Genomic DNA, 22,634 nt, shown 5'->3' on the forward strand with positions numbered 1-22,634 from the left:
CTTTAAATATAGTCAGCGAATTCTTCTTGAACGGTTCATGAATGGAACGTGTACCATCTTCCAGCACTTCCTTTACGAAGGCCTCGTGCTGTGCCTTTCCAATGGTTTTCAATGATCGCGAATTGGAGATTGCGCTGTCCGCAGCACAGTCTCTGGTACCCAGTATTACCAGCTCGGGACATGTCTCGAGGAAGGGATTGCCTTGCCGTTTGATTTCTTCATACAGGTCATTCGCATGCTTATGGAAACTGCACTGCCTGGAAGACGACTGTTCGTGGTGATTGTAATCTACACCTCTGTCCTCGAGATATTCACTGGCAAATTCCTCCAGAAGTCGTGATCTTTCCGGACCAGCAAGTGTCCACTGTCAATGCATCGCCGCCCATTAATCCGACAGCACCACCTGACAACTTGACAACTTTATTCATCTGCTCGTGGCACTGGTCGACGGGATTAATGAAAATACTCGTTCGGATTTTGAAATGACCCAGTTTCCTTTTTCCTTGACTTCATCTTCAATGGAGTGCGGCAGTGAATACATATCACGTATGTGGACTGGCAGCCACCGAGCGTAATTTACACGGTCCGTGGCATAGAAAAGGGGAACCAGTTCCAGAAGACCTTCTCGATACAGGGTGAAGTTCCGCTCCCTGTGCGCTCGAACAAATATCAATACCAGGATTTCATAATGTGGAATAAGGTCCCAAAAGAAGAATGTTGGATACCGATTAAGCATGCCCTCCTTCCAAAGATTGTGACCCTGGTCCTTGTCACCATCGTCGGCCATCAGGAATGCATCATTCTGCAATTTTGATAATACAATGGCTGTAATCTGGTGGGGATATCGTGTATTCTTTAAATGAGATGCCATCAGATACGAGTCTGCTGTTCCACATGTCGTCACGCCTGAGCAGGCGAGCATATCGGTCCAACCGGAATTGACAAGATCTCCCAACATCCTCCACAGAGCCATTTCTATATGGAGACCGCCGAGCATAATAACATAAACTGATTCTCCGTACAGATCTGGCCATTTCCACGGAATGCTTTTGGCGATCGCGTAAATGGGCTGGTCGACAGAAATGACAGGGATTTGTCCCGGATTCAGCTTATCTACGGATTTTCGGACTACATCCAGTCCATGTTTAACCATTGCCGGTTCAGCATATTTTTCGGTTAACAATGGCATCATCGCTGTCACAGCTTTAGTGTTTGATGGGCAGGGCTGCTTTGAAGCATGGTACGCAGACCAGGCTGTCAACTCATCGCTGTCGTCGTCATAAAGATCGAGTGTGGATGATGCGTGCTGAACCCATTGCTCCTCTTCCTTTCTCGCCACATCCAAAAACTCTTTGTCGTCTGGGGTCGTCATACTGCTTCGGGCAGGATTCAACGATATAGGTGGCACGATTGTGTAATGATCGGGTAACTGCTGTTTCTGGTTTGACAGGGGTGGTATCCGGATTGGTTCTCTCATCTCACCTTGGTGCGATTCATCAACATTCTGGAATAAGCTGATGCTGGTTCCATGAAATGAAGTCTCTGCAGTATTGGAAGAGGGGTTATGATCCAAGTTGTCCAAGGCCCCGGTAGTGAATAATCCCCGGCGTAATTGTGCTGGACAGAACACACCGTCCTCGTTGAAGCGCTTGCTTACGGATGTCGCTAGCCACTCCTCAATATCTCGCACTCGCCGGTAAGATACGCTCAGGCCCAACTGATTGAGTTCACTGATCAGCGCCTTGCTCCTGGTTCGAGAGTGAACATCCAGCCCGATGTAAATGGGAAGAGGAGGCTCGCGATCCGGGTTGTGTCTCGACTTTGTAGTCTCAACGCATGTTTTCTTCGCATTGAAATCTATTAACTGAGTAATCGTCAAGCAGGCCTGGGATTCCTGACCCCGTCTCTCGATGTCTGGGCCGTTAAGTATCAACGAAACCAGTGATAGCAGGCTGGATGGGACTAATTCGCTTTGACAGTCGGAAGGAAAGGTACCAGTGAATTTGAACTGTTGGTGAGCAAATATATCCTTACGAATTATCTTCGCTGCTTTGGCCAGGATGAGAGGGCATCATCACTGTAGTCACGGTCTTTTACAGCGTCTCGCAGCAAGATCCTCAAACATTGATCAAAGATCAAAACGTGTGTTTCGTCCATCGAACTGAGCTGCACACTCAGGGAAATGTTCTAATATCCTCTCCTTCAGCCTAGTTTTGTTCACGGACTTTGAGATACCCAAGCTGGTGAGACATCCGGTGTATAAGGCATGAAGCTCGGATAACTTTAAGACGGGTATTCCTCCTCCGCAAGAGCTACTGTCGATGTGTTCAACCAGCTCGACGAAAGCGCGACTTTCATTCATTTTCTCATCGCTATCGACGATCGTATTCTTATTTCTCAGATGAGAACGATAACGGTTGTTCAGATTGACGAGGCAGGACGTGTGATATTTCGCTTCAATGGCGATCGAATCGCCACCGGCCACCCGTGACATCAGTGTTCCGTCTTCCAATTCTGTCACCATCTTCCTCACCTTACGGTCTGCATCAAACGTGCAGAAGCTATGTAGATTGCCACCGGTGAGGCAAAATAGGCACATTTCGGGTCCGATGCAATGCCATTTCGACCTGTCTACTGCCGAAGGAACTGCATTCACATTGTCTCGTTCCATGGAACGTTTCCGTGCCCGTTGTAGTTTTGCGTCGTTGAACTTGAGATAACGCGATTTGTACCAGGACGCACTGTTGTCACAGAAACGGGCGAGATCGTTTTTACCAAATGGAACATTGCAGGGCATGCTTCCGATCTCCCTGAACTGCGTCACATTTTCCAGGAATTTCCGATATGTCTCCTCAACACTTTCAGTACCTGCAACTGGGCAGTTGGGGGAGGGGGGACATTTCAGTGGATCCGACGTCGAGATTTGGCATATGACGCATTTACTCCAGTCCAGCTCTGTTTCAACTGCATCCTGCTCCTGAAATTGATAAAAAAAAATGCATAGTATCCCCAGAATATTCTGAATAGTGTTCAGTGATGATGGTAAAATAGGGTAGATTAGCTTATCCGAATCAGCTAGCACGTTAGGCACTGCCATCACGGTACCTATTGGCGTAATGGCACCAATTTGCGTGGTTTCTTTTCGATTGTTTACAGCATGAATGATTCATGGCCCTCTCGTTAATGCTCGGGAACATTGTTTGTTTACCCTTTTTTTTTTACGACGGAATGACGTTTAAAATTTGATGAAAAAGGGTCCAATAAACCTGGGCTTGCCCATCAATATACAAGATTCATATTCTTTACGATGATGTTCAGCTGTCTAGGCTTGTTGGTATCAGCTCTGTCCAAGATGCATTCTGCTTACATCTGAAAATCAACTTATCCTAGTTAGGGGTTTTCCTTGAAGAATCCAGATGCAGGCATACGTGTTATATTTTACCTTGGTCTTCATCGAAAATGATTCAGAAGCTTCAGTTAAAAAAAATAAAATTCTATAATGCAGTTTCAATGTGAGACATCCAAAATATTTACTGTGGAACTTCTGAAGCCGTTTCTCCAAAAGGGAAGTTTTTTTTTTTTTTTAATGGAAATTGGTACATTTCTGCGTCAGATCAGTAAAGTTCTAAGCTAGGTATCCTTAATCCAACTCCCATCATCGACATCGATATGCCACGTCACCTGGTCTGGTGCATCTTGGATTGGACAACCAACCACCTATCTACCTATCTACCTACCTACCTACCTACCTACCTACCTGTTAAGATAGCCAAACTATTTATCAAGGAATGCAGATTTGATTCCCTTACCATGCAAACTGGTCCAAAATAGTACTACTAGGTAGGCCTACTAGCCTTGGTAGGTCTTGCGCTCCATTGATTTTTTTAATTTTTATTTTATTTTTTGTCCATGACCATGCATTTTTTTTTCAATAATGGAACCGACTTTCACAACATATTTTTATCCCAGTCTATGAGTATATCCTGGGTTTTCCATCATAAACTTGCCTTTTAGCTTTCCTGATCGACGTTGCCTTCCATTATTGCCTTTGATGGGTTTCAGCGGACAAAATTCATCGGACTGCCTTGAAAATCGACGGTCCAAAGCACTCTGTGGACGCCATTTTGACGATCATTGTTCGAGGAAACTACAGTCCTCCGCCGTGATTAGGAGCAGGAGCATTGGAAGGGCATGGCCGGTAACGCCACACCCAAATATTATATTGGCGCTAATTAACGAACGAGCGAATTAATTAGATGGCTCCTCGGCCAGAATTCATTAGTACACCGCCTATTTTCTATGTGAAAAAAATTACACTTTTATCCGGCGTGTAACGGTAAAATTGTTTAGGCACCGCACTATCAGGCCTTCCAACAACCCACGTGGTCGGGAGTTTGCAACATGAGCAGGTGCCCGTTCGGTGAACTGAGAAAGTTCTCCAATTCTTTCGTTGTACAGACACACACAGCCCTTTCTCTCGAGAACTTTTCCAAGTATTTTTGACCTTTTAGAGCTTTGTGAGCCATTTAAGGTAACAATCCTTATCCCGGAGATATCCTTATCGTCTGTGCACTTCCCCCGTACTTCCGATGTTGTTGAACCTTTTTTTGTGCATTGCATGCATCAGGCCTTGTGAACTGGTGCATCTTTGAAGAGCCAAACCCAGTTGTCTCTCTGACCTAGCTACGACAAATAAGGAGATCGCCGTACGTGTGCAGAAAACCTTAGTAACAATGATCATCGGGGACATAATATAGCACCTGGGCGAGCTAACAATTAATATTTTAGCCAAAATGTATTATGTGACTTTGGCTTCAAGATCTTTCATCAAAACCATTTATCATCAATTCTGTTAGCTTATATGGCTCACCGAGCTCCAAAAAGAACTCAAAAATGCAGAAGTACAAAAGGCCTACGTTAATTGTAGAAAGGAAGGTTACCACATACAATGATAAAAGGAATATGGCTAATTTTCTGACCTCGAACCATCTGGGGATTTGTGGGCTGCTCCAAATCAACTTCAGCTCCTGGAAAGTCATGGAAATGTAGCAACGATTCCTCACCGTCACCATCGGCAGAGCATGAGAGCGATCTGTCATTGGTATTGATTGACACAACCGGCAGCGAAGCATTGTGAAAGTGCACTCATTCTTCAGCAAGTTAATCAGATATTTTTTGCTTTTTTCCTTTCCTGCCTTGAAATTATTAAGAGTGTGTTTAACTTGCAGTGGTTTATCTTCAACATTCCAATCATTCCACGGGAATACTTCAGGATTTCGGTGCTTCCAAGACGGGAGTTTTCTTCCCACTTCCATCTGTGTCTAGCTCAGCAAAGTGATGGGTGCCGACACTCTTGGGTAGGCCGCCAGTCAACAGGCCTTCGTACTCTCCTTATTTACTGTAGCCGCACACTGGTATTAACAGGAAATGGTAGGAATCCAACCCCTCTCATCCACAGATATTTCGCATATTTCCCATATTTTTATGAGTCCGAGTTTCATCTGGGAACACAACAATTATTTCTTAACCATTTTTCAATTGCCCTCAGTTTGACTCTTGTTTGCTGAAAAATGTGTTAAAAATAATTTCAATTACACATTTTGCCCTTGTGACGATAGCAGGCTCAAAGGGCCCCAATTTAGCGGGACGGTTGAAAGGTGTCGTATTGACTTGACAAACATCCGGCATGGGCAGGAGGCTCGCTTTCGCGATGAATCGACGACACCATGCGTGACAACCGGTCAGGTTTCTGCGATTATTTTTTTCGGAACTTATTTGGTGTAACTTTCAAGGAAAAATACCAGATACTGCATTGGAGTCATTAGAAGGAACAGGTCAGGTCAGATATGGGAGCATGTGCCGGAGCAGCGCGTCGGAACGCGAAGGAATCCGAAGAAGTAAAGAGCAAAGATGGAGTCGTCAGGAGGAACCTGGAATAGGACTCAGGTGTTCAACTGTTACTCCACTACCCTCAAACCCATCCAGGTTCAGCCAAGTGAGCCTTACAGAAAACTTTCTGCAAGAATTCATCTCTCCTTAGACTAACGGTTCTCAAACTTGGGTACGTGAGAGAATTTTAGGGGGTACACGGCAGGTCAACAAAATATATATATATATATTTTTTAATTAAGAAAGTAACACAAATTTATATGGGCGAGGATAAGGTATGTCAGATTTTCAAAGAATTTGTTCGTGGCATGGAGTGTTTGTTGCTCATGTTATGAAGGGTAAATCTAAACACAAAAATTGAATCCTCTCGGAATAGGCCGACCGTGACCACACAAACAAACAAACAAACAAACAAACAGACAAGCGGGCTGCGAGCAACTCTGTACAGTACAGCGTGTTACACAAACACTCGGACAATTCTGGTTGTTAATATATTTAGAATCACAAATGATATAACGATACCCTTTGGTTTATGTGATGCAGAAACTCTCAAAGTTTTGTGCACACCATCAATACACTTGAATATGAACTCAGTTTGTCGCGTGAATGACATCAATGCAAACGCCTTGCGTTTGGGTCCGTCATTTGTTTTGAGTTCCTGCAGAATTTGCACCTTTTCGGCATGAAGCTTCAGTCTTTTATGCAAAATCCTGTGTGCAGTGGTGGTTGGGAGTCCCGGTTCTCTGGATGCTCGTCAAATTGATTTTCTCAGACTTTGTTGAAATGATTCACTCACTCATTCAAAGTCTGCTGCACTCGTGCTTGGTCGACCGTTACTTTTCTGTTTCTGCCAACTTCCAGTCTCCTTAAACTTCTTCTACTACTCTCTGATACTATTTCGCGATGGCAGATTCCTTTCATAATTTTTTTAATGGAAATTACGCTGAACTTGCGTGTCGAATCTCGTCTCAACCATTCAACGCACAGAGATTTCTCCTGTGGAGTCGCCATTTTCTTTTTGCATTAAGCCACCAGACCTGAAAAATAAAGAAAACTTTTTGAGTTTAGTTATGTGGTTGCTATGAGAGTTGGACAACAATAGAGCCGCACACAATCGCCGACACTCTGGTACTGCCATACTGTAAGGATATTGTTCGTTGGATATTGTTTATCGCATCTTGGAAGAGAGTGCTGTGAAAAAGCTCAGCACGTTGTCGCTGTTCAATGATGCTGTGCGTCAAAGAATCCGCAATTTGTCAGTAGACATCCCAACAGCAAGTGATTGTGGAAATCAAAGAAGTCCCACTGGGCATTTTTGCGATTCCACTTGATGAGTCAACCGACATCTCTAGTTACTGGTCTCCACACGGTACTTCAAGGAAGGGTTTCACGACGAAGGAAGAAGACATCTTTGAGGCAGTATGAAACTTATTTGAACAAGAGGGGCTCTCATGGGGGAAATGTTGTGGGATTATGCGATGCAATGCTGGGATGTCGTTCTGAATCCCAAGTGCTGGGTGAAAATGGCCAACCACAACGCAAGCAAGATGCGCTGCATGATTCACCGCCATGCATTCGCCACAAGGAATAAAACTGTACTTGAAGGTGTCATGGCCATGGTGAATAGCTCATTTTCCACACGGAGGTAAGATTGTCCACGTAATATGGTTGCTCGAGTCGTGGCACTAAAGGTTGAGTTAAAATTATAATTTGACTGAAGACAGAGGGAGGTGGAGGAGTTATCGTCCTCAAGGCAGGGCAGAAGTGTGGTGCCATCGGACCTCACCCCGTATAAAGGGAATTGGAGGAGTGAGAAGGGAAAATCCAAGACGTTTGAAGAAAAACTGTTAGATGACAGGTGGATCGCAAAGCTGGCTTACCTCAACACACTCAACAAATCGCTCCAAGGGCCCTTCGGCGACTGTGCTTGACTTCGTTGACAAAGTTTGAGCTTTTCTGATGAAGCTGCAGCTATGGCAATAAAAAGTCAAAGCGGGCTGCTTTGATTTCTTTGAGATCGTGACCGACAGCCTGTCGGTCCTCCGTGAAGAGCAAGCGGATGAGATCGGTATCTTCATCCAGGACCACCGGTCTACTTTCCCTCAATCAGGAGTTGCATTATTATTTTCCAGGCCTTTGTGATTGAGATTGTCAACTCGTTCAAAATCTACTCAAGATGGATCCTCGATCCCTTCCAGATGAATTGTAGGACAAATTTGTCATCCTGGTCAATAACTCTACAGTCTACAGCCAGAGATGTTTTCGAGAGTTTGTTGTTGTCAAGCTATTGGTCAACAATGGCTATGTTGTACCCAGCTTTGGCAAAGGAATGCATGAAAAGCCTTCTGGTGTTCCCTTCTACCTACCTCTGTGAGCAGGCATTTTCCACATTGCACAACATTAAAAGCAGCCGCTCAGTGCAAAATGACATGAGAGGTCCCTTTCAAAGAATGTTCGAAGAATTGATTTGTTGGTAGCAAAAAAGCAGGCCCATCCTTTGCACTAAGTATTTAGTGTACGTGTTGGTGTTGGATGATTTATTTATTTTTCTTCCAACAAAATTGTTTGGCTCCGAGTTACACACTTGTCTTTATTTTCCCCGATGCTAAATTTCACTTCAAGCTCTGGGGGGTTAGGGGAGGGGAGGTACGTGACCAATGCTGAAAGACCTCAAGGTGGACTGAAGAAGAAAGTTTGAGAACCCTTATTTATTTTATTTATTCATTTATTAGGATGTAGCCGATGGCTGTTTGGCTGCATCATTTTCTGGGGGCACAGCTGTGCCGTTGATGCAATGCCCCCTTGGTACTCATTTGACCGACCTCGCAAGGATGGTAGGCTGAGTCAATCCCACCTGATGTTCAATATAAAAAAAACAGGGGCTTGAACTCAAGACCCTTGGATCTTCAGCCAGCCACCCTAACCATCAAGGCAAAACCAGGCTTTGAGAACCCCTGCCTTAGACAGATAGATAAAGAAAGAGAGCAATTGATCGATAAATATAATTATAGTTTCCAGGATTTGGGTCAATATTCCAGTGCTGTGAATCGTTTTTATTTTTTGAAGGATGAAGCAACTCTTGATCTTGCCAGCTGTGTTGTTTTGAGTGGGGGAGTGAGAAAAAGTGTGGAGACTTATTGTCACAATCATTGGATTACCATGCTTGTAATCACTACCAGGTTGTGCCAGTTGCACTGGAACTTTATCTTATTGTGTAATGACAATGCAAGGAAGATGTAACCCGAAACAAAATGTTTTGCAGGTACGGATACACTACCCTTCGTCAATGAGCGAGGGTTCCAAGGACTTGATTTCGCGTCTCTTGAAACACAACCCTGCGGCTCGTCTTTCCCTCCAAGAAGTGCTCAACCATCCATGGATTAAGGAAAACGCCAAAGCCGTCATCCCTCCGAGCACTGTACCTGCCGGCACATCGAACAAAAGTGGAGACAAACCAAAGCATTGATGAGCTGAACTTGCTTTAACCAATTTGTTTAACTTGTGTTGAGGTCGTTTATTCTATCCTCGTCACACTTCTTCCTTTATCCATGATTTATCTGTGATCCGTCATATGTTTGACGAGCGTTCTCTCCAGCTCGTCGATGTTGCCCATTTTTGTTGAGCATGCGCGTTCTCCAACCCAAGGGTTTCCCCGATCCCTCCCTGAAGATGCGTTGTGCTTTGTGGGCACGTTGTAGATTTCCGGTTTTCTTGAATAGAATGCATTTTTGGTGTAAAATGCTTGAATTCTTCTCGAGGATATCTCTGTCCTTTTTTGCCTTGGGAAAAATGTCTGCTGTACATTTGCACAATATTACTGTACAGTGTTTGGGGACGACGTTGCTCAAAGTTCATACTTGTATCCATTCATGATATTCTGTGATCTGTACAAACAGGTTTTTTTTTTTGTTTTTGTTTTGTTTTAAATATCGATTTCAATTTTATGGGATGGAGTTTCCCATTTTACTTCATTGGTTAATTAAATATACTAGAGCTCTATGCAAATTTTGTTTTTGTTTTTTGAGAATGCACTGAAGCAACTTTTTTTTTTTTTTTTTTTTTTTCATGGAGTCTAAATCTACTTTTAACTTTTTAATGTCCAAGTTGCTGAAGTTTGTTTATTATGCCTCCGCCAATGAAGTCACCGAAGGCATTACATTTTCAGGTTATCCGTCCATGATTCCTGTTTCAATTGATTTTCTTTGAAAGAGCTTGTCTGCTTGACATGAAATTTCCACCATAGGTGCGACTACTCATGTATAATGTTTTCATGATCAGAGGTCACGTGGTGTGGCAGCCAGGTTGGGAAAAAAAAGGAAAAACTTTGGACCTAGATCTCCAAAACTGCTCTCATTGAAACTTGGCACATGTCAAGTCCTCACTATAGGGAATAATTGTAAACCATGACGTCATCGGTGAAGTGGTGTCCCACCAAAAATTCGCCGCTTGGATTACTTTTCCTGATCAGCACGAGAAATTGAGCATCATCTTGGGATCAATTGGTCGACAGGGAAACGGCTGAACAGATTGAAGTGAAACTTTTACAGGTATGACTGCCTATCCATGAGGAATGTTGTTATCAATGTTGCGACATTGAAGAGTGCTGTTCTAGTTTTTGCTTTGAGTTCCTTCCTCTCCCGACCATAGTCTTCTGCATGACATCCCATTTGCAGCCAAATGAAGACTGGCAAAGTTCAGTTAAAATTTAAAACTGGAAGGGACAAAACATGGAAAGACCAGAAAGGTGGTGGTAAAAGACACAGAGACCACTTACCTGTCTGCGATGGTGAGGTGATGGTCCCATCGACTGAGTTTCATCGTGGGAGATTCCAATAATCATATTAGTTGGTGTCAAGCTGAGCTGAGCAAGATGTGAAGTGTCAAGCTGAGCAATATTTGAGGCAGGGGAGCCAGCTCATAGGGGAGAACATTACTCCATCAAGCTCCAGATGAAGGCCTTGTAGGTAGCTACAAGTTCAGATGTGCCAAGGAAGGACTTTGGACAATGGAGGATGCTTAGTCGGCTGGCTTTGGAGGCCAACTTTGAAATGTGGTTTGTCCAAGAAAGGTCATAGCTGATCGTGAGACCCAGGAGTTTGAACGACTTAACTTCCTCAAGGAAATTGTTAAGAAAGTAGGAGTGGGGGGTGATTGCCAGATGATCCTTTTGGAGAGAGATAGTGAGATTTGTCAGGATTGAAAAACAGATTCCAAGTGTCTGACCAGCTTATGATTTTTTTTCAAGGTCTGAAAAGAGGTAAGAGGCTGTTGCCTGCCTGTCTGAGGGATGTTACGGCAGACCGTGGAGTTATCAGCATGTAAATAGAGGATTTTCCAGAGAATCAGAGAGATCATTGATGAAGATCAGGAATATGATTGGACGCAGAACACTGCTTTGGGGCACTCCAGCCTTGACTGGAAGAGGAGATGAAAGGATTCTGTTGTGTGCCACACTTTGGCTACAAGAGTAGAGGAAGTCAGTAAGCCATGTGTGGAGTTGGCCTTGGATGCCATTGGCAGAAAGTTTGGAGAGTAAGGTGGGATACCAGACTGTACTGAAATCATGAGGTATGTCCAGAGAGACATCCCTGATATTATGTCTGATATCGAGGGTTTCCATCCAATGTTGGGTGAGTGGAAGAAGCATGTCCATTGTCCAAGGTGGAGTGATCTGGTCTGAAACCAAATTTGTGATCAGTGATGAGGTTGTTTGAGAAAAGAAAGGATTTCATATCAACTGTGATGATGGATTAGATGACCTTGCTGATAATTGGATGTAAGTTGATTGGTCTGTATTTGAGGGGATCAGTTTTTGCACATTTTTATGTCGTGCATTGATATTGGCAGATTTCCATGCAGATGTAAGATGACCTAGCACAAATGGAAGGGTAATAAAAATGGCAGAGAGGGGATGTGCAAGAGCAGCAGAGCAGCTATTTTAGACACATGAGCTGAGGTTGTCCTGTCCAGTAGCAGAGTCAGAGTTGAGGGTTGAAAGAACCTCCACATTCTCAGGTGCAAAAGACAGAGTCCAGGAGCAGTTGGTTATGACGGGGAAGGAGGGGCTCCGAAAGTGACCAGTTGGGGACACAAAATTTGGAAGCAAACGCAGAATTGATGAGAAGAGATGACTGTGGTGCCATTTGAAGATAGGGAAGGGATGGAAGGGGAAGCATATGCTAGAGACAGGCTTAACAAGACACCACCAGGTTTTAGAGGAGGGTGACAAGTTTGAAAGTTCATTCTTGAGGTTTGACGGATGTTGTTTTCAGGCTCTCCTGAGAGTGGAAACACTTGTGGCGGGCTTTTTGGAATACACCAAGATTGCCTTTGGTCGGATTTGCTTTCCAGGAAGAGAAGGCAAGTTGTTTCAGAGCAACTGCTTCATCGCAGGATTCAGTTTACCATGGGTGGGAAGAAGGGTAGGATAATTGAAGATGGGATGGGATGAATCTGTTCATGAGAGCAGGATTCTGTGGAAGAATTCCTCGGCTGAGTAACATCCCCTCTTTGGACACTTTAGACTCTTTAAGACCCAATATTCTGTACCCCATTAAAACCTTTTGACCTCATTTGACCTGTCTGAAGGCATTCTGCAGTAACACTTGAGGTTCACCAGCCATAATCAAAAGCCCCCCATTGGTACACCGCCTCAGTATGAAGCGAAGATGGCGCAAAAAAAAAATTAATTAATTATTTTTCTTTTCTTTTCAGGTTCTGTTAATCTTGGTTGGTCGTATTGCAAAAGTCCCACGTGGCGAAGAGAAAATTGTGTCCATGACAACAATTTCACCCCATTATCATCAAATGGGATATTTTTGTGATTTTATTATCACCAAATCTCAGGAATTTTTCCAAGATATCAGAATGAAACTTACACAGCTTACTTGTAGGCATGTTTGGTTTTCTGGGTAACATCTGGTCAAAATTGGTCAAAGGTCAAGGTAAATGCCATCCATGTAAAACACCCATTAGGCGGCAATGAGGAAATGTATCAACCATATTTTTTTATGCACAACATTCCATCATGCAAAACACTTGATAGGAATAAGGACAAATGTGTCCGAGAGCCACGTCCTGAAGGTTTTGTCGGCTAAAAACAACAACTTCCGATATTTCGTCACGTGCCTTGATTAAGCCAATAGCGAGACCCGTCATAGTGTATCTACGTATTTACGAAATAAATAGTGTATTTACGAAATTACAACGCATTAAATGGAATAATCTTTAAATAGCAACGTGAACTTTTCGAAAATTTAAAGCAAATGTCCGAATATATTTAAAAGTTCATGATAGACGCTCTCAAAAGGCACCGTCTATGTGAGGATGTGTACATGTGTTTAGTATTTAAGGAGATCTGGATCCTGTATATGAAAGAGCCGAGCCTAATATTAAGGTTTTGGAAGAAGAAGAAGAAGGCCGAGCTCTCTAAGAGCAGCGTTTGCTACGCCAGACCAGTGGTGTACATACATATGATTTGGTTGTTGCTTTGCTTTCACCCTTCTGTCCAGTTCATCCCAAACCAGCTCGATGGGGTTTAAGTCTGGAGACTGTGCTGGCCATTCCATGATTTGAAGCCGACCTTCTTGGTCTTTTCTTCTAAGATAGTTCTGACATAGCCTGGAGGTATGTTTTGGGTCGTTATCTTTCTGTAGGATGAACCCCTGACCAACTAGTCATAGACCAGAGGGTATTGCATGGCGCTGCAAAATGCTGTGGTGGCCCTTTTGGTTCAGGGTGCCAGTCACTCTGTGCAAGTCGCCGACTCTGGATCCAGCAAAAGAGCCCCAGATCATCACGCTTCCTCCTCCATGTTTGACAGTTGGTGTCACATACTGAGGAACCATCCTTTCGCCTACTCGATGGCGTACAAAAATCTTGTGTGATGAACCGAAGATTTCAAATTTTGATTCATCGGTCCATAAGACCTTCTTCCAGTTTTCAGTAGTCCACTGGTGGTGCTTCATGGCTCAGGCAAGCCACTTTTTCTTATTTTGCCATCTTAGCAATGACTTTCTTACTGCCACTCGACCTGTCAAACCTGCAGCGCGAAGTCTTCGCTTCACAGTTGAAACTGAGACTTCCTTACTTCGACCTGTGTTAAGCTGTGCTTGAAGCTGCTGTCCTGTGAGCCGCCTATCACGCAAGCTGTTGACTCTCAGAAACTTGTCTTCTGATTGTGTTGTGGCTTTGGGTCTGTCAGACTTCTTCCTGTCATATTTTCCTCCAGTTTCCAAGTGCCTTTTGATGGTGTAGGAAACTGTACTCACTGACACCTTGGCTTTTTGCAATTTCTCCAAAGGAAAGACCTACACTTTTAAGGGTTACAATGGTCTGTCTGTCTTCCTTTGTTAATTGTCTTTTTCTCGCCATTATGATGGCAATATACTACTTCCCACAGTGCAATATTGTCCAAATAATGCTTCAGAGGGTGCAGCAACACAGTCTGTTCCAACACTGCTTTTATACAGACAGAGGGTTTGTAACTAATCAACAAAAGTTGGGACACCTGTCGGAATTGCTTGCATCAACTTTCAAGGCTTAATTTACTTCCATTACTGCAGAACAGCTGCAATTACTAACCCATTACACTTTCCCTGAAAAGGGCCTTTTTAAACAACTCTGACATTCACATTATTTTTCATTTTTTGGTAACCTAAACTTTTTTTTTAACCTCTGGCAGTTTACCGCTTAGCTTTGTACCATTTCAGGTTATTCACTGGACTTGAACTGTTTAAATTTCAGTAAAAACTGGAAAAATGGGGGTGTTCTCAAACTTTTGACTGGTAGTGCATGTATATGTATGTATGTATGTATGTATGTATGTATGTATGTATGTATGTATGTGAGGCAGGGGTGAGAGAGTAGCGAGTGCAGGCAGGGGTGAGAGAGTAGCGAGTGCAGGCAGGGGTGAGAGAGTAGCGAGTGCAGGCAGGGGTGAGAGAGTAGCGAGTGCAGGCAGGGGTGAGAGGGATGTCTATCATATCTCAAAAAGTTATGGGTGGATTATGATAAAACTTGGTGTATGAGTTGAGGAGGGATCAACAACAAGCCAATTCGATTTCGGTTAAGATCCAGATGCAGATCCGGCCTATTAGTGAGATACAAAATGTGAACTGTTCAGCCTGGTGGGGGAACGCACTCTGAGTGCCGTTTTCGTTTCATCTGTTGTTGATGTAGCGCAGACATGATGGGCCGAATGACCTCCTGCGTCAAATGTGCTGGTTTTTGCTCTTGTGGATCAGTTCCCCAGAAAAAATGTGTGAATATATGATCCAGGACCACACGTGCTCCGAGTTGGATAAACAATGGCGGCGCAAAGGCCCGTAAAAATCACGTGACCGCGCTGGCTCACCAAACCTGCCATGATGTTTCGAGATCACGTCGAAGGCGACGATGAAACTGAGTAATTAAACCTGATTAACTCTCCGTTTTAGTCTATGTCGTTCTTGTCAAAATGCGAGATGCAATCAAGCTCTGGTTTGGACTCCGGAAGGTCTCGCGAGATTTCCTCTGACTCGGCCAGAACTCCCGAGTATATAATGGTTTTATTTGTTGAGTGGACTGTGCGGGAAGCTCCTCCCTTCATTGCACGCGAAGAAGAACCTTGTAAACGTCACATATTTTAGCCAATTGGAAGGTGAAACGTTTTTTCGCAACGGTCTGACTAAAATAAATAAATAAATAAACACTTTAATTAGGGGGCGGAAGGTGTGAGTTGCTGTTTTTCTCTCCATAGCACTTACCTTCACCAAGGTACGTTGTGAGGTTCAATCAATGACGTACGAGAGTTCGTATTTCTTTTTAACGAAAGAGGACTTTTTTTTTTTTTTAATTTTTAAAAAAACATTTTTTTTTTTTTTTTAGCCGATCAATCATTTGCAATGCCCCCCTACCCGCCCTCCCCTGTACTACCAGATACCGAGAACACTACCAGGTATTCTAAAACAATCCACGGACTCTTATCACCATCAGTGTCGGTCATAGGTGAAATGACGCCACACGTAAAACGTCGTCTTTGGCGCTTCCTCCATTTGTTCAACCTTTGAACACTTTATACCCCTCACCCCGCCTGCACTCGCTACCCCTCCACCCCGCCTGCACTCGCTACCCCTCCACCCCGCCTGCACTCGCTACCCCTCCACCCCGCCTGCACTCGCTACCCCTCCACCCCGGGCTGTGCTCGCTACCCCCTCACCCCGCCTGTACTCGCTACCCCCTCACCCCGCCTGCACTCGCTACCCCCTCACTCCGCCTGCACTCGCTTCACCTCACCCCCGCCTGCACTCGCTACACCTCACCCCCGCCTGCACTCGCTACACCTCGCCACCGCCTGCACTCGCTGCCCCTCGCCCCCGCCTGCACTCGCTACACCTCATCCCCGCCTGCACTCGCTGCCCCTCGCCCCCGCCTGCCCTCACTACCCTCTCGCCCCTGCCTGCACTCGCTACTCTCTCGCCCCTGCCTGCACTCGCTACTCTCTCGCCCCTGCCTGCACTCGCTACTCTCTCGCCCCTGCCTGCACTCGCTACTCTCTCACCCCTGCCTGCACTCGCTACTCTCTCACCCCTGCCTGCACTCGCTACTCTCACCCCTGCCTGCAATCGCTACCCCCTCACCCTCGTCTGCATTCACTACCCCTCACCCCCGCCTGCACTCACTACCCCTCACCCCCGCCTGCACTCACTACCCCTCACCCCCGCCTGCGCTCACTACCCCCTCACCCCCGCCTGCGCTCACTACCCCCTCACCCCCGCCTGCGCTCACTACCCCCTCACCCCCGCCTGCGCTCACTACCCCTCACCCCCGCCTGCGCTCACTACCCCTCACCCCCGCCTGCGCTCACTACCCCTCACCCCCGCCTGCGCTCACTACCCCCTCACCCCCCGCCTGCACTCGCTACCCCTCACCCCTGCCTGCGAATTTGGAATTTTTGACATATTGTTGCAAATTTGGAAGCTGACTGCACGCAACTGCCAGGTCCTATAGATCAGCTGTATCAGTAAGTATGTGTTTCTAGTTAGGATCCCGTCCTATGTTTAATGGGTGATTAATTGTACGTGCGCTGTGAGTTATTTTGATAGTTTGGATTTAAATTACCAACAACAACGACACCTGCCTTCGCTTCCTTCCACCATCATCCACCGGCACCATTGCACGCGTGTGTGTCAGCACGTCCGTGGGTGGAGTCCAGTGTGCTAGGCAGGGTTCCTCTGGATGTTGGTGTGCTGGCTTCGCCCCAAAAATGGGCACAAGCGTTTCGTTCTGGCTTGGCTCCAAATATGGGCATAGAGCGTTCTCTCTGCCCAATGAGGGAGTGTGAGTGTGGGATAAGAGAGGCGCATGTGGGCCAAACGAGAGTTGTTGAGAGTTGTCTTCTGGTCTTCGGATGTCTGGTGGTCTTCTGAAGCCAGTCGTTGCCTTCGTGGGGTCCCACCAACAGAGCGTCTTCTCTTGTGGCCTGTGCGCCTGTCCCGCGAGGATCGCCTGCCTGGGCTTGGAGCGGCATTGCATGGTGGGTTCGAGTCCTGCCACACCGGATCGTCGAAGACCGCATGAGGTGGGAAGGTCCAAGAATAGGCTCTGACCTCCAGCTCACCTTTCCTCGAGCTGGAGGCCTCCAATAAAGACCTGACGGGTCCGTTTCTTTTTTGGGTGTACGTGTGTGTGTTTGTGGAGCCAGTCGATTTTAAGTAAAACTGCATAAGAGCTTGTACATAAATTGCTATTCCTTCAGTATTCGGTTAACTCTGCCTTTTTGCGTGCTCCCCTGCCCCATTATAAATAATATCCCTTTTGTTAAATGTTCCAGCTCGTTTCTGTGTTTCTTTCATTGGCTTGGCACGGTGTGTGAGAAATAGCGAGGCCGTAAATTGTTCATTTGGTTCGACGGGCCTTGGTAATCTCCGCTCGGGTTACACACGGTTCGGGCTCAGTAACGGCTCGTTCCGCTCGAGGTCCGTCAAGGGTGTGAATTCCCCGGTAGCTTTGTCTGCGTAGGTAATTAGGTATATTAAAGTTTGGCAATTGACCCTACCCCACGTGGTTGAATTATTGGGCATTCATGGTCCAGTAAGGGACCCGTGCCTTTCGGACTTATCCAAAAGGCACGACCTCATTTCCAGTGTGTTCGGTGGAGCCGACTCTACTGCTCCCTCGAGCGGTCGCGCTCGCCACCGATACCCGGCCCTGTAACAGTATTGCCCCTATTTTTTATTTTAACACCCTCATGATATCCTTGTACCTGCCCCACTTTTATTATCCCCACTACCCCCACCCCCATCCCTCTAATGAAATTAACCTAGTATTGATGTTGCACAGACATGATGGGCAGAATCTGAATGGCCTCCTCCTGCGAATGACTTTTTCCTTGTTATTCTTTGTTATATCTTCATGGTAGGATCAAGCCCGAAGCCTCCTGAGCCCGGCACGCCAGGCAATCACCTGGGTTGCCTGGCCCTCAATCCAGCCGTGATCACTACCCTTGCATGTATTCACCACTCTCTGAGTGAAAGACTTTCTCCTCTCCCATCCGCTACTTTCACGCTATAGCCCCTGGTCTAGTCACTGTCCATTAAGCTGCAAAACTCTTCTGCACATTTTTTACCTCCACCCTTGATTATCCTGAACATCTCAAACAAACGCCTCATAACCACCTCCTTCATTCTAATGTACGAGCCATGCATACCTCTCACTTCGCTGATGAATATATTCCAAAGACTGCATGTTGTACGTCACAAACATATTGCATGTCTATGTGTGAATCTCAATGAGGATGTAAAATTAGGTGAAACAAGTGAAAACAGATATTTTATTAGACGTAGTTACCCCATGCATGTGAAGCGAAAAGTGGGGTTAAGCAATTGGTTCATGCCCGTCCGTCCGTCTGTTTACAAACACCAGTTTATGATTGAGGAACAACTTGATTTTTTTCAATTGAATGTTATATTCTGAAAAATGAATTGGAACATGAATCGGAAAACTAACCTGTTGCTTCGAAGGACTTTGGCTCTGAATTTGTCCCAATTACGCAGAGGAGTGAGATAATACTTTTTTTATTACTCTGTCTGCATGTCTGGCAGTCAAACAAAATGGAATCGAACAAGGTGATGTGTTTATTTATAAATCTATCTTTCTCTTACCTTGACAGGCGCTTCTGGAACCAGCGGGAGCTCAAGATGGCTGAGAATGAGAACGAAGCGAATCCGCCGAGAACTGTAAGTTTCATTTGGGCTCATCCGCTTGTTACATTCCAAAACCTTTTTGTCTAATTCTTTAGTTGGGTCATTGAGAGCTTCAGCTTGGCATAGCATCGTTAAAGGACTTGTAGATAAAAGCCATGCAGGCCTGTAGCAGAACCGGTCACAAGGTGAGACATAAACTCTTCAAATTATTTAAGGGCATGTCCACAACTTTGGTGGCATGGTGTTGTGGGCGTGTGACTGAGGAGGTCTGGGGTGTCAGTGAGAATGTTTGTTTGTTTGTTTGTTGGGGGTGGTGTATGGGTGAAGAGGTTTATTGGGGTGTGGTTGAGGAGTTGATGGTTACCCGATTGCACTCTCTGGTGGGTCAGACTCATGTGAAACTTCCGCTTTCATTTGCAGTATATATATATATACAGTACAAGTAATCCACAGAACCATCCACTGCTAAATACTCCAGAAGCCTTTGTGGTGACAAGTGTTGTTCCCCATCCCCAATCTCTCCTCTTTAGTCAGAGAATTGATATGTGGATGTGTTTGTCTCACTGGATATCATCTCTTCTTGAGGATGCCTTTTCATGGAGAAACTGCAGAAGCCTGGTGTTGGCTTAATGGTTATGGTGGTTGGCTGGAGATATTGGGGTCTCGAGTTTGAGCCCCTGTCGTGCTGTTAAATAACAACAGGTGGGTCGACTCAAACTGCCATCCTTCCGAGGTCGGCAAAATGAGTTCCAGTTTATTGGGATCAGAGGGCACTGCATCAGCGGCACAGCCGTGCTCCCAGCAATGATGCAACCTTCAGCCACAGGCTGCGTATGGAATTATGATGATGGAGAAATGGTTAAAAACAAAGGAACAAACATGACAAAGCTAGGGATGTTTAGTTTGGCCTGATATGATGACCAAAGTATGCAAACAAATCTTGCCAATTAATACACTTTCACTTTGACCCGAAGGCCCAAGCTCACAATTGTACAAAAATGCATAACTCCTAGCACAGGTGCCAGAATACATGGTCATACCATCAAAGGTTTGTGATGACGGAACACTGGCCATCCATCACCACCGCAAAGTGGATCCCCATGTAATAAGAGCATGAAATGAGCAAACCGACTCAGTTTGCGGTCTGTGAAACAAGGGAGTATGGGTATGGACACCCAGCAGGATTAAGGTGGGTGCCTGGAATGTCCTTTCCCGAAGAGAGGATGATCACCTGTCTCTGCTATCATCTGAGCTCAAGCGTTGAAACATCAGTGTTACAGCACTCTCTGAGGTTCGGAGACCGGATAGTGGCGAGATCATGGCGGGTGGTTACACCGACTATTGGCCTGGTCGCTCTGATGGTTACCATGCCCAAGGAGTTGCTGTAGCTGTGTCCAAAAAGCTGACTCCAATGACAATTGAAGTAACACCGGTCAATGAGCGTATTATGAGATGAAGGATTTGTCACTCCTCAGGTGTCATTTCCCTTGTCTCTGTTTATGCTCCGACTGAGGCGAGAGATCTCATCTTGAAGGACGCATTGTATGCCACGCTCGAGTCTGTGGTTGATCAGTGCCCCTGGCGAGATACTGTTCGAGTCTTGGGGAATTTCAATACATTGACTGGAACCGAAAGGGATGGTTTTGAGACGCGTGTTGGTCCTTATGGGTCTGGGACTGTGAACCAGAATAGCACAAAGTTCCTTGATTTTGCAAGAAGTCATGGACTTAGGGTGGCTGGTTCAAGGCTTCGGTGCCCACAGGCTCATCGCTGGACTTGGTATTCCAATGCTGGTCATATGGCAAAGGAGATTGACCATGTGCTCGTTGGTCGCTTGAGGATGATCCAGAACTGCAGGGTCTACGGGAGTGCTCACTTCCTCAATTCTGACCACAGGCTGCTTGTAGCAACTCTGAAGTTTCACCTTCAATCCAGGAGAATGGTACCATCCCAGCCCAGGCTGGATGTTTGCAAGCTCAAGGATGAAAGGGTAGCTGAGGAGTTTGCGAACAGGCCGAGTGTATATTTGGGGGGTCTGGGTGCTTTGGAGAATCCTGAAGAGTTGTGCAGTGCCTTCAAGACCACCATTCTTGATGTTGCCGGTGGTTGTCGAGGAACTCACCATAGGGCGAAGAATAATTTTGTCTCTAAAGGGACACTGGATACCATTGACCAGAGTCACAGGACCAGGCTGAAAGGCAGAGCTGAGCTGTTTAGGGAGGCCTATGTGCAAGGAATCTGTGAGGGGTTCGAGCCTCACCTGTGGTCAAGTGATTATCTTCGTGCTTACAGAGGAATTTGTGCATTGCGTTCCTCCAAGCCCGTCCCTCGGTGAACTGCAGTTAGAGCAGATGGTGGTGGGAGTTTGAAGTGAAGGGCCACAGGGCCGGTTGCTTTGCGTGGCTGTCCCAGGCTGATCCACCAGCTGTCGAGTTGGATATCAGGGGTGTTACTATCCCTCCGTCCCGGATATCAGGTGTCAGGGGTGACCCTCCAATCAACTGTGATCCACCTTCATTTGTGGAAACATAAGCTGCAGTGAACCGGTTGAAATGAGGTGAAGCTCTTGGGATCTGTGGCATCCATGCTGAACTTTTCAAGTCTAGTAGAAATGCTGTACTCATGTCATTGTATGCAGTTCTGTGCTCTGCCAAGAACACTGGCATCATCCCAACTGACTGGAAGAGGGTCTTGTTTTCCCTCTCTGGAAAGGGAAGGGTGATCGCCAAGACTGCAACAACTACCGAGGAGTGACGCTGCTCTCAGTGCCGGGCAAGGTCTTTGCTCGGATAATTCTTGATAGGGTTTGCCACCATCTGCTTGAGCACCAGTGCCCAGAGCAGTCAGGATTTAGACCAAAGAAGTCAACGATTGACCGTATCCTTGCTCTTCGGGTCCTCACCGAACGCACATGAGAGTTTCAGCAGGGGCTGCTTGCGGCCTATGTTGATCTCTGTAAAGCGTTTGATTCAGTCAATCGGGATGCCCTCTGTTGGATTCTTGGTCTTCGTGGGGTACCACCAAAACTGATCGATCTGATGTCTGAACTCTACTCTGGTACTGAGAGTGCTGTGAGATGTGGTGGTACCATCTCTGACTTATTTCCAGTTGTTACTGGAGTTTGTCAGGGGTGTGTACTTGCCCCCACACTTTTCAGTGCTTGTATGGACTGGATTATAGGGAGGATGTTGGAGAGATCAAGCTGCAGTGCATCATTTGGGAATGTCAAGATCTCTTGCCGTGATTTCGCAGATGATGCAGTCATCTTTGTGGAGACTCTAGATATCCTTTTGGAGGCCCTCAAGGTGCTGAATGAGGAGAGTCTGAGCTGCTGGGATTACGGGTTTCCTGAGTCAAAACTAAGATCCAAGCTTTCAATGACATCTTGTCTATACCTGGGTGTAGTGAGGATATTGAAGTCACGGAGAGATTCACTAACCTTGGCAGTGATATTCATGTCTCCTGGCTGTGAGCCAGATCGACGTCTGGATCGGGCCTGGGGAGTCATGAATTCACTGAATCATGGGGTGTCGTGTTGTCGGTACCTGTATGGGATGAATG

The 22,634-nt window shown here is 45.8% G+C and overlaps 2 protein-coding genes across 15 annotated transcripts in view; both read left to right on the forward strand.

The window, feature by feature from the left end:
- Window positions 1-9,888, forward strand: part of LOC147021374 (aurora kinase C-like) — a 47,221-nt gene extending 37,333 nt beyond the window's left edge. For all 8 annotated transcript variants that reach the window (XM_085891265.1, XM_085891261.1, XM_085891260.1 and 5 more), the window contains exon 9: window positions 9,152-9,888. In XM_085891265.1, coding sequence (XP_085747391.1) covers window positions 9,152-9,355 — 204 coding nt within the window. In that variant the 3' untranslated portion in view covers window positions 9,356-9,888. The remainder of the gene's footprint in view (window positions 1-9,151) is intronic.
- Window positions 9,889-15,467: 5,579 nt separating this feature from the next.
- The window catches only part of LOC147021375 (aurora kinase C-like), a 42,384-nt gene continuing 35,217 nt past the window's right edge, over window positions 15,468-22,634 (forward strand). Inside the window, exons 1-3 of one of the 7 annotated variants that reach the window (XM_085891272.1) lie at window positions 15,598-15,645; window positions 19,040-19,106; window positions 19,604-19,775. Coding sequence is in view for 6 of the 7 variants with exons in the window: in XM_085891273.1 (XP_085747399.1) it covers window positions 17,445-17,449; window positions 19,040-19,106 (72 nt within the window). In the remaining variant the exon portion in view is untranslated. Of the gene's footprint in view, window positions 15,646-15,805; window positions 15,827-17,353; window positions 17,450-19,039; window positions 19,107-19,603; window positions 19,776-22,634 lie in introns of those variants that run through there. The other 6 variants (XM_085891270.1, XM_085891268.1, XM_085891267.1 and 3 more) reach the window with 6 other exon arrangements.

The sequence above is a fragment of the Eptatretus burgeri genome, chromosome 8, assembly GCF_056783735.1.
Source record: "Eptatretus burgeri isolate ZD-2024b chromosome 8, Ebu_testis_v1, whole genome shotgun sequence".
Classification (NCBI taxonomy): Eukaryota; Metazoa; Chordata; class Myxini; order Myxiniformes; family Myxinidae; genus Eptatretus; species Eptatretus burgeri.